The sequence below is a fragment of the Alosa pseudoharengus genome, unplaced genomic scaffold (genome assembly GCF_046254945.1).
Source record: "Alosa pseudoharengus isolate Yale_2024_CS ecotype anadromous, Long Island Sound unplaced genomic scaffold, YU_APseudo_1.1 YU_APseudo_1.1_scf_11, whole genome shotgun sequence".
In the NCBI taxonomy this organism is placed as follows: domain Eukaryota; kingdom Metazoa; phylum Chordata; class Actinopteri; order Clupeiformes; family Clupeidae; genus Alosa; species Alosa pseudoharengus.
Window position 1 is genome coordinate 35,621,989 of NW_027468576.1, and position 19,130 is coordinate 35,641,118.

Consider the following 19,130-nt stretch of genomic DNA (forward strand, 5'->3'; position numbering starts at 1 on the left):
CGCAAAAATGTCTCCTATTGGGCATAAACAAGATATATGCTGTTACTGACGCTCCACCAGTAATAAATGTGCTGGCTGAAGAGCCTTCCGTGGCATGTAGTCCATACAGTTACTAAATACATTAAAGACCCTTTCACTAAATACTTTTGGTTAAGGGTCAGGTCCATATCACTGCACTTTGGGACAGACATCAATGTGGAACCACAGTCGACATTCAATTAATTCATTTTTTATTGTTTTTTATGCTACACTTTCGCTGTTGCTGTACCGACTTCAATTAAGTAAAATTTTTGTCAGCACGACTTGAGAAAAGCCATTGTTTATCAAATATTTGTAAGTTATGTCATGTTATGTTGTTGTGCTGCTGATGTGTGGGGTCAAGTGAGTAGAGTCACACAAAAACATGTAAGGAGAACTGCATTTTGCTTATTTTATTTCCGTGAACAACGTGTTTCGCAGTTTGCGTTGTTCACACAAATAAAATCAGCAAAATATATCCTCCAGTGTGTGATGTATACTCGTTTTTGAGGTTTCAATAGTTTTACTGCACATCATCAGCACCTGGAAAAAGGAGGGCTGTGCACAGGGATTTTGAACCTTGATGGAAGGAGAACTGTTAAGAGCAAAAGATTATGTATCATGGAAACAGTGGACGTCAGTGGTTACAATGTTCCGTCTTATGACAGCAGGTGTATAACAGCAGACAGCAGGTGTAATCCAGATTGCGGTTAAATGCATCTCTCACCACGATGATCCAGGTGAGCAGTGCGGTGCTGGCGGTCATCATGATGAAGCTGTCGATGAACCAGGTGTACCACAGCACGCCGTTGGTCACGCCCATGGCCTTGAGCGTCTCTTTGAGACGCAGCTCCTTCTCCAGCACGATGCTCTTGACCGTCATGGACACCGAGTAGATCCAGGCCAGCACCATGAAGATGGGGAAGCAGCGGTTCAGCGTGATCATGAACCTTCACAGGGGATGCAACACTTTAGTACCAAGCACCATGTGTGTGTGTGTGTGTGTGTGTGTGTGTGTGTGTGTGTGTGATCATGAACCTTCACAGAGGACGCAACACTTTAGTACCAAGCACATACAGTATAATGTGTGTGTGTGTGTGTGAGTGTGTGTGTGTGTGTGTGTGTGTGTGTGCGTGTGTGTGCGTGATCATGAACCTTCAGCAGCACATGGGGTGGAACACGTTAATACCAAGCACATGTAGTGTATGTGTGTGTCTGTGTGTGTGTGTGTGTGTGTGTGTGTGTGTGTGTGTGTGTGTGTGTGATCATGAACCTTCACAGAGGACGCAACACTTTAGTACCAAGCACATACAGTATAATGTGTGTGTGTGTGTGTGAGTGTGTGTGTGTGTGTGTGTGTGTGTGTGCGTGTGTGTGCGTGATCATGAACCTTCAGCAGCACATGGGGTGGAACACGTTAATACCAAGCACATGTAGTGTATGTGTGTGTCTGTGTGTGTGTGTGTGTGTGTGTGTGTGTGTGTGTGTGTGTGTGTGTATGTGTGTTTGTCTGTGTATGAGAATGTGTGTGTATTTGTCTGGATACATTCCTCAGTCAGGGAGATCATTTACACTTTAAGTGATTAAGTGTGTTAACTACCTGCAATAAGCTATTCACTTTAGGTAGCAGAGAACTGGCTTGGACGCCAAAGGGTGTGTCTGACGCAGGGTGGTTAGTGTTAGCCACACTTACAGATCGTCCACGTAGCAGGGGTATGTGTGTGTGTGTGTGTGTGTGTGTGTGTGTGTGTGTGTGTGTGTGTGTGTGTGTTAGCGTTAGCCACACTTACAGATCGTCCACGTAGCAGGGGTATGGCATCTGCTGCATGTAGACCCCCAGAGGCCAGTCGTGGCCGGTCTGCAGCTTCAGGATGCCGTGCTCTACCATGTCCTGCAGGTAGGCAAACCCCCCCCAGATGTAGCGCAGGTCTTCCAAAGCAGAGGCCCGAGGACCTGGGTCCCAGTACCTAAGATGAGGAGGAAGAGGTGGCAGAGATGAGAGGAGGAGGAGGAGGAGGAGGAAGAGGAGGGAGAAGAGGAGAAAGAAGAGGAGGGGAAAGAGGAGGTGGCAGAGATGAGAGGAGGAGGAGGAGGAGGAGGAAGAGGAGGGGGAAGAGGAGAAAGAAGAGGAGGGGAAAGAGGAGGTGGCAGAGATGAGAGGAGGAGGAGGAGGAGGAAGAGGAGGAGGAGGAGGAGGAAGAAGAGGAGGGGGAAGAGGAGGTGGCAGAGGTGAGAGGAGGAGGAGGAAGAAGAGGAGGAGGAAGAGGAGGAAGAAGAGAAGGGGGAAGAGGAGAAACAGGGGGAGAAAAAATACACAGAGAAGAAGTAATAAAAAGAAGAAGAAAGAAGAGAAGACCTGTTGTACAACTTTAACATACAATCTTAAAGCAACACAAACTAGCTTTTAAATAAACTTCCCCTTACAACAAATACGGCACCAAAGACTCTATAGGGGAAAACTACAGATGTTTTGAAACTGAAATTAATTAGGATTGATATGATATTTTGAGATTGATAAGATCTGTGACCAATCATTTTGCACTTTTGCCAACTTTGCGCTTTTTAAATTCATGTTTATTGCATCACTTTACTACCCTGGGAATCCAGAGTTCTCGCGGAAGCATTTGCTCAGCGAGAGACTATGGCAATGAGTAATGATGCACGTAACTTTTGCCCCTTGCATCGCGGGGAACCAATCATATCTGTGTATCTGATATAAGCGGGCCAGAGGCGAGCTAAACAGATGACATGTCGTAGTGTCATCCAATTGTGTCCAGAATCAGTCAGTTAACATTGGTTGTATAGTGTTATCCAATTGTGTGCAGTGAGATTTTCAAATGCATGCTTGGTGCCGCCCCTTGAGTTGGGCCATTACATTATTCGTGGCCAGACCCTTAATCTTTCATTAATTTACTAGCACACTGCACTAAAAAGCAAGTCATGTAAGATCTAAACGGGCTTTGATGACATCTCACTGAAAAGCAGCTCATGTAAGATCTAAACGGGCTTTGATGACATCTCACTGAAAAGCAGCCTTATATAAGATCTAAACGGACTTTGATGACATCTCACTGTTTGTGAGTCTCCCACCCGTAGCCCTCAGACTTCTCTTTCTGCCTCCACTCTCCCCTCAGACCCCCTAACTCTCCCCTGTAAGAGGATGAGCCGTTGCATGCCTGCCCTCAGTAGCCACACAAGCGGCTTATTCCCTCAGCCTGCGCCCCCCGACCCCCCCCCCGGTCAAACAGCCTACTGGTGGCTGTAAGCTGTTGTTTTGCTATCACTGTGAGAATCCCTGGACTGCAGCAGGTTTAGACCTAAAAGAGCTGAGGAGAGTGAGTGAGTGAGTGAGTGAGTGAGTGAGTGAGTGGGCTGTAGGTAGTGATGGGCAAATGAAGCTTTGGTGAACCACTGAAAGACAGCAGTGTGACACTAATGAAAGAAAATCCAATATGGCCACCATATGTAGATTTTTCAACATAAAAGTCCTTACCAAACCAGTATATGTAACCAAAAATACTGGTTTACTTAAGGACTTTTATGTCGAAAAATGATAGTGTGGCAGCCATCTTTTTTTTCCAGCTATTGTCGCTAGCTTCACACTGCAGTGGTTCACCAAAGCTTCATTTGCCCATCACTAGCTGTAAGGCTGGAGTGGAGTGACGATGGAAGGCCAAAATGTAGTTGGTTACCTACCTAGTTAGCTTTTAGCTTGCTACCATCACTAGTTAGCTCATCGTTTCCTAACCTTGGGGTCGGGACCCCATGTGGGGTCACCTTAAATTCAAATGTGGTCGCCTGAGATACTGGGTAACTGACCAGTACATTACATTAAATAAAAAATATTAAAAACCCCATTATATCCAAGTTAAGTAACTAATTGGATCCTTCATTACAATCTGGCTACATAAAAATAAACTTAGACAGCCCGCATGAGATGACTGATTGACGTAATCATGCTTGATCAACTTCCAAACAAAGTAGCAAAACATCCAGATGTGCAAAGTTAGCCAAACAAATTAGCTTGCTAGGGAAAATCAAAGTACTGGTCTCGACTGGATGTTACAACAAAGATGTTGTGAATGATTGGGGTCGTTTTGTGACATCAAAATAGGGTCACCTGCCAAAAAAGTTGGGAACCCCTGAGTTAGCTGGTTACCTGTCCTTGATCTTGTTGGTCCGCTCCACGGCGTCGATGTCCATGCGGATCTTGAAGCGGATATGGGGAGGCAGTGCGTCGGTCCAGGGGTACATGTCCAGGAAGACGAGGCCGGCCCAGAACTTGTTCTCCTCCAGCAGGTAGAGGGCTTTGTGGGCCACCTCCTCCTCATCCTCTAGGCCCTCAAACTTGTCCAGTTTTATGCACTGAAGAGAGGGAGGATTTACTGATAATTATTGCTTCTGTGTGTGTGTGTGTGTGTGTGTGTGTGTGTGTGTGTGTGTGTGTGTGTTTATGTGTGTAAGCTTGTGTGTGTATGTTTGTGTTGAGGGGGTGTGTGTGTGTGTGTGTGTGTGTGTGTGTGTGTGTGTGTTTATGTGTGTAAGCTTGTGTGTGTATGTTTGTGTTGAGGGTGTGTGTTTGTGTGTGTGTGTACTTTGGTAATCATAAGACACAAGCACATTTAAAATAGGTTATTGTGTGTGTATTTGCGTGTGTGTGTGTGCCTCTCACCTGAGCGTACTGGTTGAAGGTGCGTACGAACTGATCCGCCAGGTTGAAAACGCTCCTCCAGTCCACACTGGGCATTCCAGCCTCACGCTTATACTCCGGACCATTGAACAGGAAGTTGAGGATGTGTCGAGTGGTCAGCTCCGTCTCCGCCAGGCGACGGTCCAGGAAGTCCATGACTGTGGGGTTTCTGAGAGTGTCCTGAGGGTGAAACATGTAAGACCAACATCAACAGAGACAAGCATAACACCAACAAGTGGAACACTAACAAGTGGAACAAGAGACAAGCATAACACTAACAAGCATAACACTAACAAGTGGAACAAGAGACAAGCATAACACTAACAAGTGGAACACTAACAAATGGAACAAGGGGGAGGGGGGGGCAGCCCTGGCCTACTGGTTAGCGCTTCGGACTTATAACCGGAGGGTTGTCGGTTCGAACCCCGACCAGTAGGAATGGCTGAAGTGCCCTTGAGCATGGCACCTAACCCCTCACTGCTCCCCGAGTGCCACTGTAGCAGGCAGCTCACTACGTCGGGATTAGTGTGTGCTTCACCTCACTGTGTGTTCACTGTGTGCCGAGTGTGTTTCACTAATTCATGGATTGGGATAAATGCAGAGACCCTCACGGGATCAAAAGAGTATATATACTTACTTATACTTACTTAAGAGACAAGCATAACACTAACAAGTGGAACACTAACAAGCATAACACTAACAAGCATAATACTAACAAGTGGAACACTAAAAAGCATAACACTAACAAGTGGAACACTAAAAAGCATAACACTAACAAGTGGAACACTAACAAGCATAACACTAACAAGCATAACACTAACAAGTGGAACACTAACAAGCATAACACTAACAAGCATAACACTAACAAGTGGAACACTAACAAGCATAACACTAACAAGTGGAACACTAATAAGCATAACACTAACAAGTGGAACAAGAGGGAAAGGAGAAAGGAAGGCCACGAGGACAGCAGGTGAGGACATACTTGTTTGTGTTTGTCTGTGTATGAGTATGAGTATGTGTGTGTGTGTGTGTGTTTGTCTGTGTATGAGTAGGTGTGTGTCTCTGTGTGTGTGTGCGTGTGTACAAGACAATTTATAGTCCAGGCGACAAAGGTTGCTCAATAAAATATGACACGTCTGCTAAAGTGTTGCAGAGCATGTTGTGTACAGTACATCTGACAAATTGAAACAGTGCAGACGTTGCATACTCTGACTGGATAGCAAGTCAAAGTTCTACCAGTGTCCTTCATTCTGTTGTGTGTTGCCGTGGTGATGGTGTGCGTCTGCGTTTACTTTTGGTTTTGCAATCAGATGTGAAATAAATGTGCCAGTTATGAAAAATAGGGAATGTTGCATTCAACATTTAGCCACTGGTGCAAAAAAAAAAAACGATGAAAGCCTACAGTGCCGCAACATTTGTTGATAAGTGTACTGGGTATGAGAGCGTATGTTTGAGTCGGCATCCTACAGTTTATGCTTGTGGGTTGGTGGTGATGGGGAAACGTACACGGATCATGTTCATCTGGACGCTGTCCTGGAAGAAGTTCCATAGTTGCGGCCCTACTTCCTCCCAGGCCCGGCCCATGATCATCAGCCGTTCCAGTTCCTCAAAGGTTGTATTGGCCTGTGGAGCGCACGCACGCACGCACGCACACACACACAGACACACGGGATCACATACACATGTACACACAGATGCACACACATACGCACACACACACACACAATTAAGGCTATTATGTGAAATGTGTGAAAAAACGACAGTACCACATGTACATCTCAGTACATCAAAACATAAATACCCATGTGCATGTGTGCACATCTATATATCGAGCGTAAAGGCCCGTCCAGACCAAGAACGGTAACTATAACAATAACAATAACTAACGTCCACACTGACTAAAGATAAGGAAAGTCTCTCCTTGTGTTTATGAATGTGATGTCTAAAAGTTAATGGATTGTGATGGGCTGTAAGCTTTTTGTCGTTCTCAAAATCGTTCTTCATGTTATTATCGTTATTGTTTATGTGTTGAGGTCGTCAGTTATATCGGCTAGAACCATACTTTTTGCCGTTTTCTTTATAGTTTTCGTTCTTGGTATGAACGGCACTTGCGCGTGTGTGTGTGTGTGTGTGTGTGTGTGTGTGTGTGTCTGTGTGTGTGTGTGTGTGGGTGGGTGTGTGTGGGTGTGTGTGTGTGTGTGTGTGGGTGTGTGTGTGTGTGTGTGTGTGTGTGTGTGTGTGTGTGTGTGTGTGTGTGTGTGTGTGTATCCCTCACACTCTTCAGGATCCTGCGCACAGCAGGAGAGTCCGGGGCATAGAGAATCTTTCCCATCAGCAACGGCTTAGCTGAACTCCACACAATCTTAGTGATGGGGTTAGACTCCAGGGTCTGCATCAGACTGTTGCAGAAGGGAGCTACGAAACGAGAGAGAGAGAGAGAGAGAGAGAGAGAGAGAGAGAGAGAGAAGAGAGAGAGAGAGAGATAACGGATTAGAGAGATTTAATGAGATGGTGATCCAGAGACACTGAGGGTTTGCATTAGTAATAGTGGATTATATTCTGTATTTATATATGTGATAACCTCAGAATGGAGAAGGTTAAGTAATGACAGGAAATGAGACCTGTACACGGCAAACCCAATAAATACCTAATGTAATAAGGCTGGGGCAGAGGCTGGACATATAACTGATAAACATGGAGTTACTGATTGTGCTGGTCTTAATACAGGGTTAGTGTCTTGAGGACAGTCAACATACGTGGTGATTTTTCACAAACATGAAGATCGTGAAGTTAAGTTAATCTTAAATCCATTCCACGGCAGTTTGAAATTGAAGACTTGTGCATTTAATTGACTTCCATTTTAGGTCTCAACATACAATCAGATGCCAGAGATCTCATTGCTGTGCAATGTATTGTGAAGTGATAATCAATTCTGTATCCAGCAAAAGAAATGGTAATGGTAGTGTCATTTTACACTCACACACTGAAGCTGGAGGGTAAAGCTATAGCTGGTAAAAGCAAGAGTGAACGCTCCCAGAATTTATTTAAAAGAAAAAAGCAAAAACGTTTCAACCCAACAGGGTCTTGAACATTTGAACAAGGAGATGGTGGTGGATTTCCGCAGGTCTAAGCCCACCCTGCTACCAGTCTCCATTGATGGGGTCAATGTCGAGGTGGTAAGCACCTACAAGTACCTGGGTCTCCACCTGGACAATAAACTGGACTGGTCAGCAAACACTGACGCACTCTACAAGAAAGGGCAGAGCAGGCTGTACTTCCTGAGGAGGCTGCGCTCCTGCAATGTGTGCAGCAAGCTCCTCAGGATGTTCTACCAGTCTGTTGTTGCCAGCGTCCTCTTCTATGCAGTGGTATGTTGGGGAGGAAGCACAAAGAAGAAGGATGCGGGGCGACTTGACAGGCTGGTAAGGAAAGCTGGCCCTGAACAAACTGATCAACATCTTGGACAATGACTGTCACCCACTCCACAGCACTATTGTTAAGCAGAAGAGCCTGATCAGCTGGAGACTTCGCTCACTGCCTTGCACAACAGACAGACTGAGGAAGTCATTCGTCCCCAGGGCCATTGAACTGTTCAATGCTTCACTTAAGGGAAGAGGAGAAATAGACTTCTCCGCATAGTCTGTCTGCCTCTTCACCACCTCCATGTCTTGAACTGTCTGTCCACTAGCCACTTTTTACCACTGTCTTCTGCCTCACTATTTGCGTGCTATATTAGCACATATGCACAACCCCTCCCTCCATGCCACAGCCGAACTGTGACAACACTTATACCTTCCTTAATATAGTTATATATATATAGATATAGACTTTATTCTTGCACTGTTGCACTGTTTGACTTACTCATTTGCACCATCACCATGACACTCATTCACACAGAGCACCTTACCTTACCTTACCTTATGCACAGAGAATCACAGGCTCAGTCCCTGCCTCAGTCATTGCAAGCACATCTTGATTGATTAATCACCCACTATGTGGATACTGTTTTTTTAGAATTGATTAGATTAAGTGTTATTTAGTATAATTTGTATTTTAGTATATTTAGTATATATTTATCTTCTACTGTCCTTATTGCTTAGTTGTGTTTTTTATATTATATACTTTTAATTTGAATTTCCCCTGGGAAATTCTATCTATCTATCTATCTATCTATCTATCTATCTATAGGTGGGATATGCACACAATAACTCTGACTCTCCACAATTAAAAAGGGGACAGGGACACCCGTGGGTGGTGGGATAGCACATGATATACTGTAGGAGTAAAGAAAGACTGAGAAACAGTCCCTGAGAGAAAAAGACAGAAAGACTGTGGTGGAGATAATGTTCTAGAAGACTGACAGAGATGTCGTGGTGGAGATAATGTTCTAGAAGAATGTACAGCGACTCACTGGAGCTGTCATCGTAGACATAGTTGTCGTGACTCCTGGAGTTGTTGACGCCCAGGAAGACCTTGTAGTTGTTGTCCTCGTACCAGTTGAAAGACATTACGCGGCTACCTGCTCCCTCAGGGTATCCGCAGAACAGGTCCGACACGATCCGCATCAGTTGGCCGAAGGAGGCCGGACCCTCCGACTGGAAGAGCGGGGACAGCACCTTCAGGAGGTCCTGGGAACTACTTCTCTGAGCCAGCTGCAAGAAGGGATTTGAGCTTGTTACAAAAGTTCTGATATATCATATCCCAGCTCAGAAGTGTTCCATGCATTAATAAACAACATACAAAACACTTGATATTTAGCGGCCATGTCTTGCTATACAACATGCCAGAGAAGACTACAAACTACCAATATTTGATTGAGAAACTCTATCTCTGACTCATTGTAAGGCTTTATTGATTACTGTATCTTTTGATCAAATGTAAAATTAAATAGTGACTCAAAGTCATGAATATATTTTAATTTTGATTAAAATTTGTTTAACTTATTAGGTATTACTATCAATGACAGACCATAATATAATTGTATCTGGAGAGTGGAAATGGGGAGAGTTGAGAGGGGGAGGAAGTGATGGAGAGAAAAAATGATACAGAGAGATTAGAAAAGAGAGTGAGATAATAGTAGATGAAGAAAGAGAAATTGACCCTAACCCTAACCCTAATCCTAACCTCTAACCTTAACCCTAACCCTAATCCTAATTTGTTATGACAAAAACAGAATGACAGTTAATAACAGAAGCGTTATGTCATAAACGTTTATGACTTGTTTATGACATGTTCAGTGTCATGTCACTCTTATGTCGATACTGTCAAGATACTGCTATCTTTAAACTGCAAATGTCAGACTGCTGATCTGTTGATCTGTAGATCAAACCAAGCTGTGGATCTTATCCCCTAACTGCTCCACATCTGTTGATCAAAACCGGACCTGCCAACTAAATCCATCAGGTGACCCAGTTGTAATCCCAGGGATGAAAATACAACCAGTAAATTTGGGAATTGTCCAACGGGTGGTGGTGTCCAATGAATCTCCAAGGATCCCAGCCAGTACTACATCGCTGACACGTGCACCCAGTGTTTTTAAAGTGTTAAAGCAGCACCGAGACATTTTAGTCAAATATTAAGGGGGTATATCTCATTTCTAAGAGGCTCACTAACATGCTAATACTGTACATTGTCCACAGCAGTTGGTTATGCCCTGTGAGTGTATTTTTACATTTTCACAGGGTGGTCTGAACCGCACCGCCCTTGGACACTGTTCATAATATGAAATTAAGAAATTAAATTAGATTACCTTTAGTTCATGTTTCCTCATTGCTTAACTTTGCACTCTGTCCATAATTGAAATTAAATTAAGGCCTCAAATGTAAATGCACTACCTATGCTACAAACGGAAGTATTGCTATAGACACAGGCAACAGAATCATACTGACTGAAATAGAGATAGAAATTTGGTCCCAAAAATTAGTAAAAGAAAGAAAAAAAGGGAATGAGTAGGGTCTCTGACGTCATCCTTACCTCTTGAACCTTGTCGGATACGGAGGACAGCACAACACCCCAGTGAGCCATGTCCAGCCCAGTGGTGCCATCGTCCAGGACAGTTGGAAGCTGAGAGTATGGCAATGAGAAACCAGAGGGATGAATGAAAGAGAGAGAGAGAGAGAGAGAGAGATCAGTGGGCATCTCAGCTTTTAAAACAATTCCCCCACAATCCTCTTGTGGAGGACCAGTTAATAATTGAATAGTTGAATAATTAATTCACACAATACTCAACTTTGCTTCTATTAATAAAGTTACATAAGAGTCATGACAGAGGGCTTCTGCTCATTTGACATCAGCATTTTTAGCATTAAGTCAGAAACAGCTTGGTTTTCCAGCCAATGGGCCATTTGCTGACACTTCAAAGGATTTGTCCAAGCATGGGTGAACTTAAGGTAACCCACCAGTGCCACCGCACATTAACTAGAGGCAGGGATGCTAAATGTGAGATAAGGAGGAGCCGCTAGGCCTCAGCCTCAGGGCTCAGGAGGGCATGTGAGGGCTATTTATACCCACCGCAGCGCAGAGCGGGCAGACCAGCGCCACAGGGTGGGGGTTGGGGTGGGGGTGGGGGTGGGGAGTGGCCTGCCCTGCCTGCCTAAGCCTGTTAGTGAAATTAGAGCAGAGATGACATCAGCTGCAGTGCTGCTTGTGTATCAGCTCAGCTGTCTTGCCTAACATGAACTAACTGTGAGACCTGTTTACCTACTGTACTGCCTCAGGCACCACCAGAGTGTCTTACACAGACGTACAAAGAGTTGCTGAGAGTCGACAGAGGTAGAATACAGATCTAGCATTTAGCAAGAGAACTGCAAATAAAAACATAAACAAACAGACAGAAGTCTGGAGGCTCTGCTTCTGTGAGAGTTCACCAACTGGTGATAAGGGCCAAGAGGGTTTCTAGAAATCTTTACGTCAGCTATAAAAGCTATAAAAGCTAAAAATAGCTATTTTCATCAAACTCAGGTGTCAATCAATTTTAGAAGCACGTGCCAACAAGTGCATGCTAAAAATACATTCCTCAAGTTCACAAAAAGGTCACCACTATTGCCCCCTGTCCTCTCTGGTACACTTGCCAACTTTTAGATGGAAGTTGCCTCTGAAGAGTCACCTCTGTGCTACAGGATTTTTCACATGGATTTCCTTTCCTCAGCCACTAGGATATCCTGGTCAGTATCCTTATACAATAGCTGGTCAGTATCCTTATACAATAGCTGGTCAGAATCCTTATACAATGGCTGGTTAGAATCCTTATACAATGGCTGGTCAGAATCCTTATGCAATGGCTGGTCAGTGTCCTTGTACAATGGCTGGTCAGAATGGGGCAGCCGTGGCCTATACTGGTTAACACTTCGGACTTGTAACCGGAGGGTTGCCGGTTCGAACCCCGACCAGTAGGAACGGCTGAAGTGCCCTTGAGGAAGGCACCTAACCCCTCAGTGTTCCCCGAGCACCGCTGTTGTTGCAGGCAGCTCACTGCGCCGGGATTAGTGTGTGCTTCACCTCACTGTGTGTTAACTGTGTGCTGAGTGTGTTTCACTAATTCACTGGGATATTCATTGGGATAAATGCAGAGACCAAATTTCCCTCACGGGATCAAAAGAGTATATATACTTATATATACTTATACTTAGAAAGAATACTTATACAATTCTTTTCTGCTTTATTGAAGCAGTGTAAGAATACAAAGAACCTTACCTTGAAACACACAATTTGATCACTACAAGAACATATATTCCATACAGTATAAAATGACCCATAATCAAACAGTATAGCTGATTGTGTCTTTCTATTGCGTTAAATGAAACCATCATTCTTTTCATCCCCTCCTACTGACGGGAGTGTACCTATGTTCCCCGGGTTCCCCGCTTTGTATGGGACTGGGGAACATAGGACCCTTTTTAAAATAAAAACCTAACCCTAACCCTAATCCAACCCCGAGCGGGGAACATAGGACCCGGGGAACAAGGGATGACCCCCTACTGACTACTATGAGTCTGGGGCATACAAGTTGCTCTGTTGGTAAATTTGTTTTTGTTTCAAAATGATGTTCAAAAATAGCCATTATCCCAGAGAGACAATCGAGAAACTAAACAGAAAGATGGAAAGACATAAAAGTGTAGCCAACCAACCAACAACACTCACCAAATGAAAGATCTTGAAGAAGTCCACGTTGGCGTAGAGGGAGTCCTCGATCTTCTGCAAGCGGGCCTGTGAGAGGGCACACATGGCGTTGCGGACACCGTAGAGACCGCGGCGGCTCGGGAAGATGATGAAGCGCTCCAACAGCTCCTGGCTGCAGGCGATCTGCTTCAGAGTCAGGTCCGGCACGCCATACGCAAACTACCCCATCACAAACCAAACCAGAGTCAGGTTCGGCACGCCATACGCAAACTACCCCATCACAAACCAAACCAGAGGACATACAGTAACAGGTCTTTCAGTACATTAAAGACTGTATGTCATAACTTAACCAATCACACGTTTGGATGGGACCAGCTACATGTATAAATGACTCCTTCCACACCTGTGAGATACATGTGTTAGGCATACTATTTCATCACTAGAGAAAATATGTGATGTCAGTTTAGAAAATAACATACCAAGTTTAAAGCAATCATGTTAGGTTGTCTCTCTCCACAGGATAAAAAAATGTCTGTCTGTGATGATACTGCATTCACCTTACAGGTGTCAATGGATAAACAGCTAATTGTCTAATGGTCTGTGCTAAACAACCACATTACACTGTCTCTATGAACGTGCAAGAATGAAGCACTAACCCACTTCTAATCACCACCATATATGACAGATTTTTTTAACAATAATTTGGAATGACAGTAAATATAACTGCCACTATTTATATATATTAACATTGCATGCATTTACATAAAGACAGTTCTGATTAGGGAACACCATACACACTATCTATCTATCTATCTATCTATCTATCTATCTATCTTATAATGTGTTCCTTTGTGCCAAACTCAACAGATGAGCCAGACGACTGCTTAGCCAGCTTCAGTATTCTCCAACAACGTAAGTTATTGAGAGAGATAACTGCACGGACAGCAGAGCAAGGGTTAAAGACTGTGTGAAACTCAAGCCAGAACTGACTCCTGCTGGCTTTCTGCTGTACAGTATACAAAGCTATTATGAAAAGCGTTATAGTTATCTAGCCTGGGTTTTCCCATGCTGCCTTATGCGCGCAATTTTATTCACGCTGCTAGGCAGCCTGGATTTCATGGACTTCGTTTTCACCTCAACGAAAGAACCAATCACAGAACGGAGGGGGGAGGGGCGCCCAATAAAAGGCTCTGGGCATTCGTAAACCACGTTTCAAATATGAGAAAATTTACATGTAGTTCCCAGACCCCATCTCAATGAGATGAGGTTTGGCGTTAGCCAGGCTTATAGTTATCTGCCCTATCAATAGATCTGGAGCAGCATTTTTCCTTATATACTTTATATAATCATCAGAGTACATCTGGAGCTCCACCCTGGATGAGCTAAATTCTAAAATCTTCACATCATCACTGTTCTATTGTATTTAACCAAACACCACAGCAAACCACTGTTACGGGGCAGGACGTCCACCGTTCTTGACTGTCTATGGTGTTCACTGCACCTAGGGCCTTCTGCAGCTCACAACCTGCTATACACCAGCTCTAACAAACAAACCAAGACACACAACACACAAAGTCCATCCTGGACGAGCCACCCAACTGTTATCAGCGGTGGCCGTCCCGCCTCGCAACACCAGCAATAGTCTGCTCAACGGCAACATGGGTACCAGTTTTACAAATACATCAGATGAGTTTCCCTTCCCTACCTGTTCCACTTTGACTAGGGCGTTGATCAGCTGGTTCACGACTGAGTCAGAGAGTCCAGCATCTCGCAGAAGAAAAGACGTGAGGGTTTCATCGTCCTTCAGGATATCCTCAATCTTCAGCCCGCGGCCTAAACAAGAGATACAGGAAATGTTTAGTTATAGTACAAAAAGTGGCTGATCAAAATGCTTGATGCTATAGACAAAAATAATGAAAAAACGATTCTTTTTGAAGAGGTTTGAAAAGAAAATTAGCTAAGTTACGGTATCCTCAGTTTGCTCAGTGTCTGGACTGACCCACAGTCAAAACCTAGACTGGAGACGAGACGAATCTTAGAGCACATTTGAATTTACTCTGCCAATCCTTTTTATTCAAGCACATTTCCAAATCACCATAAACCCAGGAACTAATCACAACACATGACTGCACCGCTGGCATCGGTATTAAATGGAAAATATGTGCATTTACATTGAAATTGAGTAAAAAAACTGCATTTAAACCTTCCTTTACAGTCAGAGGTGTAGTGGTAAAATCAGAGGTGGGTAAACTATGAATTCTGTGATCACGGTAAGGTGGACTGCGCCATGCGGTATCAGATTTTTTTAAAAAGGCATTCAGAACATGTTTGATGATGGTGGAGGTTATTGTCCAATGTTTATGACAATACCAGTGGTATTAAATGGTTCCTAGAATGTTGATGTACTCTTAAAAGGAATGTGTTGTCCCTATCTGGACACAGAGATGTGTTAAAAAGACAACGCAAGTTGTGTTGATTCAACGCAAGTTGTGCTATTTTCAACACATTTTGTGCAACAAATTTAAAAAGGAAACAAGACAAACTTGTGTGGTCCCTATCTGGACACAGAGATGTGCTAAAGCAACACCAAAGCACTTTTCCTCTGTCGCACGCACGCTATTTGTTTATCCAACACCGGCTTTGGAAATAACGATTTCCACAGACAAGGTAGACTATTTTGCATGATTTTATGAAAGTATGATGTATTGCGACATCAGAAGCAAGTCAATTTGTAGTTTCTTCTCATTCCTTCAAACTACAGAATGCAGAAGTGGCGTTCACCCTGTCACGAGTTGCTGAACCACTGAAACGATTTTGGAAATATGATTTTAAGGTACAAAAAACTCATTGGTGTTGCTTTAAAACAACGCAAGTTGTGTTGTTTTCAACACATTCGTTTTAAGAGTTTCACATTCGTTTTTGTGACTTAAGCTATGGTGTATGAATGTGTCAAAAAATGTATCTGTAGCCTATTGATGATAATGTGCATACAACTTGCATGTGTGTGTGTGTGTGTGTGTGTGTGTGTGTGTTTACCTGCCACACGCTCTGGATGGCTGCGCAGTGTGTCCATGAAGTCACTCATGGCAGACAGCTCTCCCCACAGTTGGTCCAGCTGTTGGAACTCTGGGTCATTCAGGAGCAGCTTTTGTGAGTCGGCGTAGAACCGAGCCAGCCTGAAGGGAACGGAACATGGAACATGGAACATAGAACAGGTAAAAATATAAAGACCATAGGACAACAGTTTATCGAAACCAATGAGAAGGCCATTTTGAGCCCTATATGCTTCAAAAAACTAAACAAAACAAAAAAACATAAGCCTGCTGCAAAAACAAGCCTTGCTGTTCTGAATATTGCACAAGTAAGCAATGTAGAAGCAGGTAAAGATGTCTGATCTTCATTGTAGAGAAATCTTCTTAAACACCAAACTTAAAGCCGTTTTCAAGAATTTTTCAGGCCTGGTTCCTTCAAACTCTTCAAGGACTCAACAAGGCATAAGACACAGATCAAGGTTGTTTTGGCTATCTGGTCTATTGCTTGTTCCATCACAAAAAATACATAAATGCAAGCACCTTTAATGATCCAAATATATCTCTAATATGTCCAACAACATTCATTTCAACAACATTCAAGGTCTTGACGTGTTTTATTTAAATTCACAAACGTTCACTGATTGCAAAGGAACCCTGAATGATATAAAACCATGACACTGAAGAGAACACAGAGGAGAGGTGCCTATAAATGTGTATGTGTGTGTGTGTTGTGTGTATGAAGCAAACATTAGAAACACTGTACAGTTACAAGTGTCGCTATACTTTTTTTCTGTGACTCCAATGGTGGTTTATGTGAAAGACTTACACAGAGTTGTTGTAGTTAGACACCACACCAGGAGTTTCTCCGCGTGTAGTGTGTCGGAAGCATGGGTTGTCTGCATTGCAAAAAATGCCCTGAATCCACGGCAGGATTCCAGTGGAGGGCATTGCCTTGCTTGGAAAATGACCTGCGATGATCACACAAAACAAGGAAATGGGGATTACAGACTTTAGATGTGGCCTGCGTGAACCCAAACAAACCTGTGAGCACATTTTAGTTTGTTCCACAGATCCGTCTGCCAATTCTCTCACTGGAGCACTGTGTTAAATAAGGTCTGATCTCTCATGTGTGACTAAGACTACAAGCTCAGAGAAATGTAGTCGCTCAATTGTCAATTCTGACACCCAAGTTACACGCTGTTTTAGCTGACAAAATGCAGGACCAAGCTGGATGCTGATCTGTTGGGGAATAGCTCTATTAGCTTAGAATACCACAAGCTCCTTTTTGGAGAGAACTGAAAACTTGAGTAAACAACTGCAAGTAAAGCCTTTGTTTACAGGAAAGATGTGTTTGCTTTAGCCTACTTCTTGTTTCTTGGAAAGCTGTAAGTTTAATTTCACCACTGGTTACATCCCAATGGAAATAGGAAATGAACCAATCTCCAGACCAATTATCAATCTCCAGACCAATTATCAATCTCCAGACCAATTATCAATTGAGAATCTGCCTGCTGTCAGCCAGCCTACTTTAGATGACAATCTTGCAATAGAACTGCTTAAGCAGAGTAGAGATGTAGGCATGCATGATTATTAATAGAAAAAGCTTTTACACTGTCGCTGTTGGTCAAATAGGCCTAATCATTTAATCATCACTGACTTACATTCATGCTGGCAGTACAAAATATCTAAAATGTGTGGTGAAAAACAGTCTGTTAAAAACTATTTTAATGACTTACATTCATGTTGGCGGTACAAGGGGTTTGCTTTCCTCAGCCAAACCAGACCAATGAACAAAATAACTGGCCATAGGATCTCCACCACAAAGCGTATCTGTGAACACGAACAAGCCCTATTACAATCCACATTCAATGTTGTTAATGCACATAAGCTGAATACTATGTTTTCACCAATGATGACATTAAAACAGATAAAGGGTGATACAGAAGTCTGTAAAATGGCCTAAAACCTTCTTAGGTCTAAACGCAAACCTCCAGAAACGAATAGTGAAGAGAGCAGGTGGAATTAAGTGTTGACTGACAGTGTGATTGCACAATGGCATACATACATATTATAGCGTGTATAGACAGTAAATAATAATAATTATTATTTTTTTAAATGCTGGATTTGCCTTCACGTGTCCAACATGAAGAAATTCTAATGAATGTATAAAGTTACCCATTGACCATGAGAACATTTTATATAATTTCATAGCTCATTTAGGTCTACAAATCAATACACATTGTTCTTAAACAGTTTATTTTATGAGGATTACTTCACTGAAGCAACCATCTATTCACTGTGCAAGAGACCCCGAGGCTGTAAATGCCCATTGGATCACTGGCCTTTTGACGTTTCCGGAGTGTCCAGTTCTTCCATAGCAAAAGGCGTATCTGGCTGCCGACAGTCATGGCTGCGCCTGCGCAGCTTCAACCCCTTCTGGGGCCTTTAGCGTGGGGAGGGACCTGTAGGATGTCAGAGTATTGATGTCAAAAAAGTTTCCTCATAATGCGGGGCTTCGTTGAAAAGACTGATTAAAAGGACAACGCTACCATACTACTCAATTGAATCATAACTTTTTATCATAACTGTATATGTTGTTGTATGGTTTGTTATTGAGCCACAAAGTAAGACAGAATCTTAGTCCACGTTTTATACGCTAACATGCACTATAATTAATATATCGACCTACTAAATTATTAAATAAACACATGCTTTAATAGTGTTAAAATTTCAATGACAATCGCACATAATTAGACGTTGGCTAATCACCACTACAGGTCTAAACTCACGTTGCATATACCCTCCCCTTCAGGTTGTCTAAAGTAGGATCACGGAACAGCAAGGCTAAAACCTAATGTATCCACTTACCTCAGAATAAAAGAAGTCCGGGTTATTCAACATTTACGGAGTTTATACGAGAATGAAGAGGAGAATAACTGCGAACAAATGGTAGATCCACAAACTCGCGCAGCGTAGCGCGCAGGTGAAACCACTAATCAGATTGCTGTAATCTCCAGATCAACATGGTCAAATTGGGAAAACTACAGAGAAATAATATACGCTTCCAGAACTATTATAGTAGTAACTCTTCTGCTTGCTTTACATAGTATCTTCACGTTTAGTTGCAGAAATTTTGGGTAAAGTGTTACCGAGTCTCACCTTTCGGCTCTGTGCCTTCACTAGGTGCGAGACACGGGGCAGATGACAACTCAGATTAAGGTTGAGATAAACGGGCTGGGGCACCGAGTAAAGACGCTAATCTGAGGAGG

The 19,130-nt window shown here is 43.2% G+C and overlaps 1 protein-coding gene across 2 annotated transcripts in view; it reads right to left on the reverse strand.

The window, feature by feature from the left end:
- The window catches only part of LOC143117373 (retinal-specific phospholipid-transporting ATPase ABCA4-like), a 50,839-nt gene extending 32,570 nt beyond the window's left edge, over positions 1-18,269 (reverse strand). For both annotated transcript variants that reach the window (XM_076279068.1, XM_076279067.1), the window contains exons 1-14: positions 18,204-18,269; positions 17,598-17,691; positions 16,688-16,829; positions 15,866-16,005; positions 14,535-14,662; positions 12,851-13,048; positions 10,685-10,774; positions 9,123-9,363; positions 6,987-7,126; positions 6,218-6,334; positions 4,691-4,888; positions 4,178-4,383; positions 1,809-1,985; positions 746-968 (exon numbers count right to left, since the gene is read on the reverse strand). In XM_076279068.1, the coding sequence (XP_076135183.1) occupies positions 746-968; positions 1,809-1,985; positions 4,178-4,383; positions 4,691-4,888; positions 6,218-6,334; positions 6,987-7,126; positions 9,123-9,363; positions 10,685-10,774; positions 12,851-13,048; positions 14,535-14,662; positions 15,866-16,005; positions 16,688-16,829; positions 17,598-17,691; positions 18,204-18,269 (2,160 nt within the window). The remainder of the gene's footprint in view (positions 1-745; positions 969-1,808; positions 1,986-4,177; positions 4,384-4,690; positions 4,889-6,217; positions 6,335-6,986; positions 7,127-9,122; positions 9,364-10,684; positions 10,775-12,850; positions 13,049-14,534; positions 14,663-15,865; positions 16,006-16,687; positions 16,830-17,597; positions 17,692-18,203) is intronic.
- Positions 18,270-19,130: the final 861 nt, after the last annotated feature.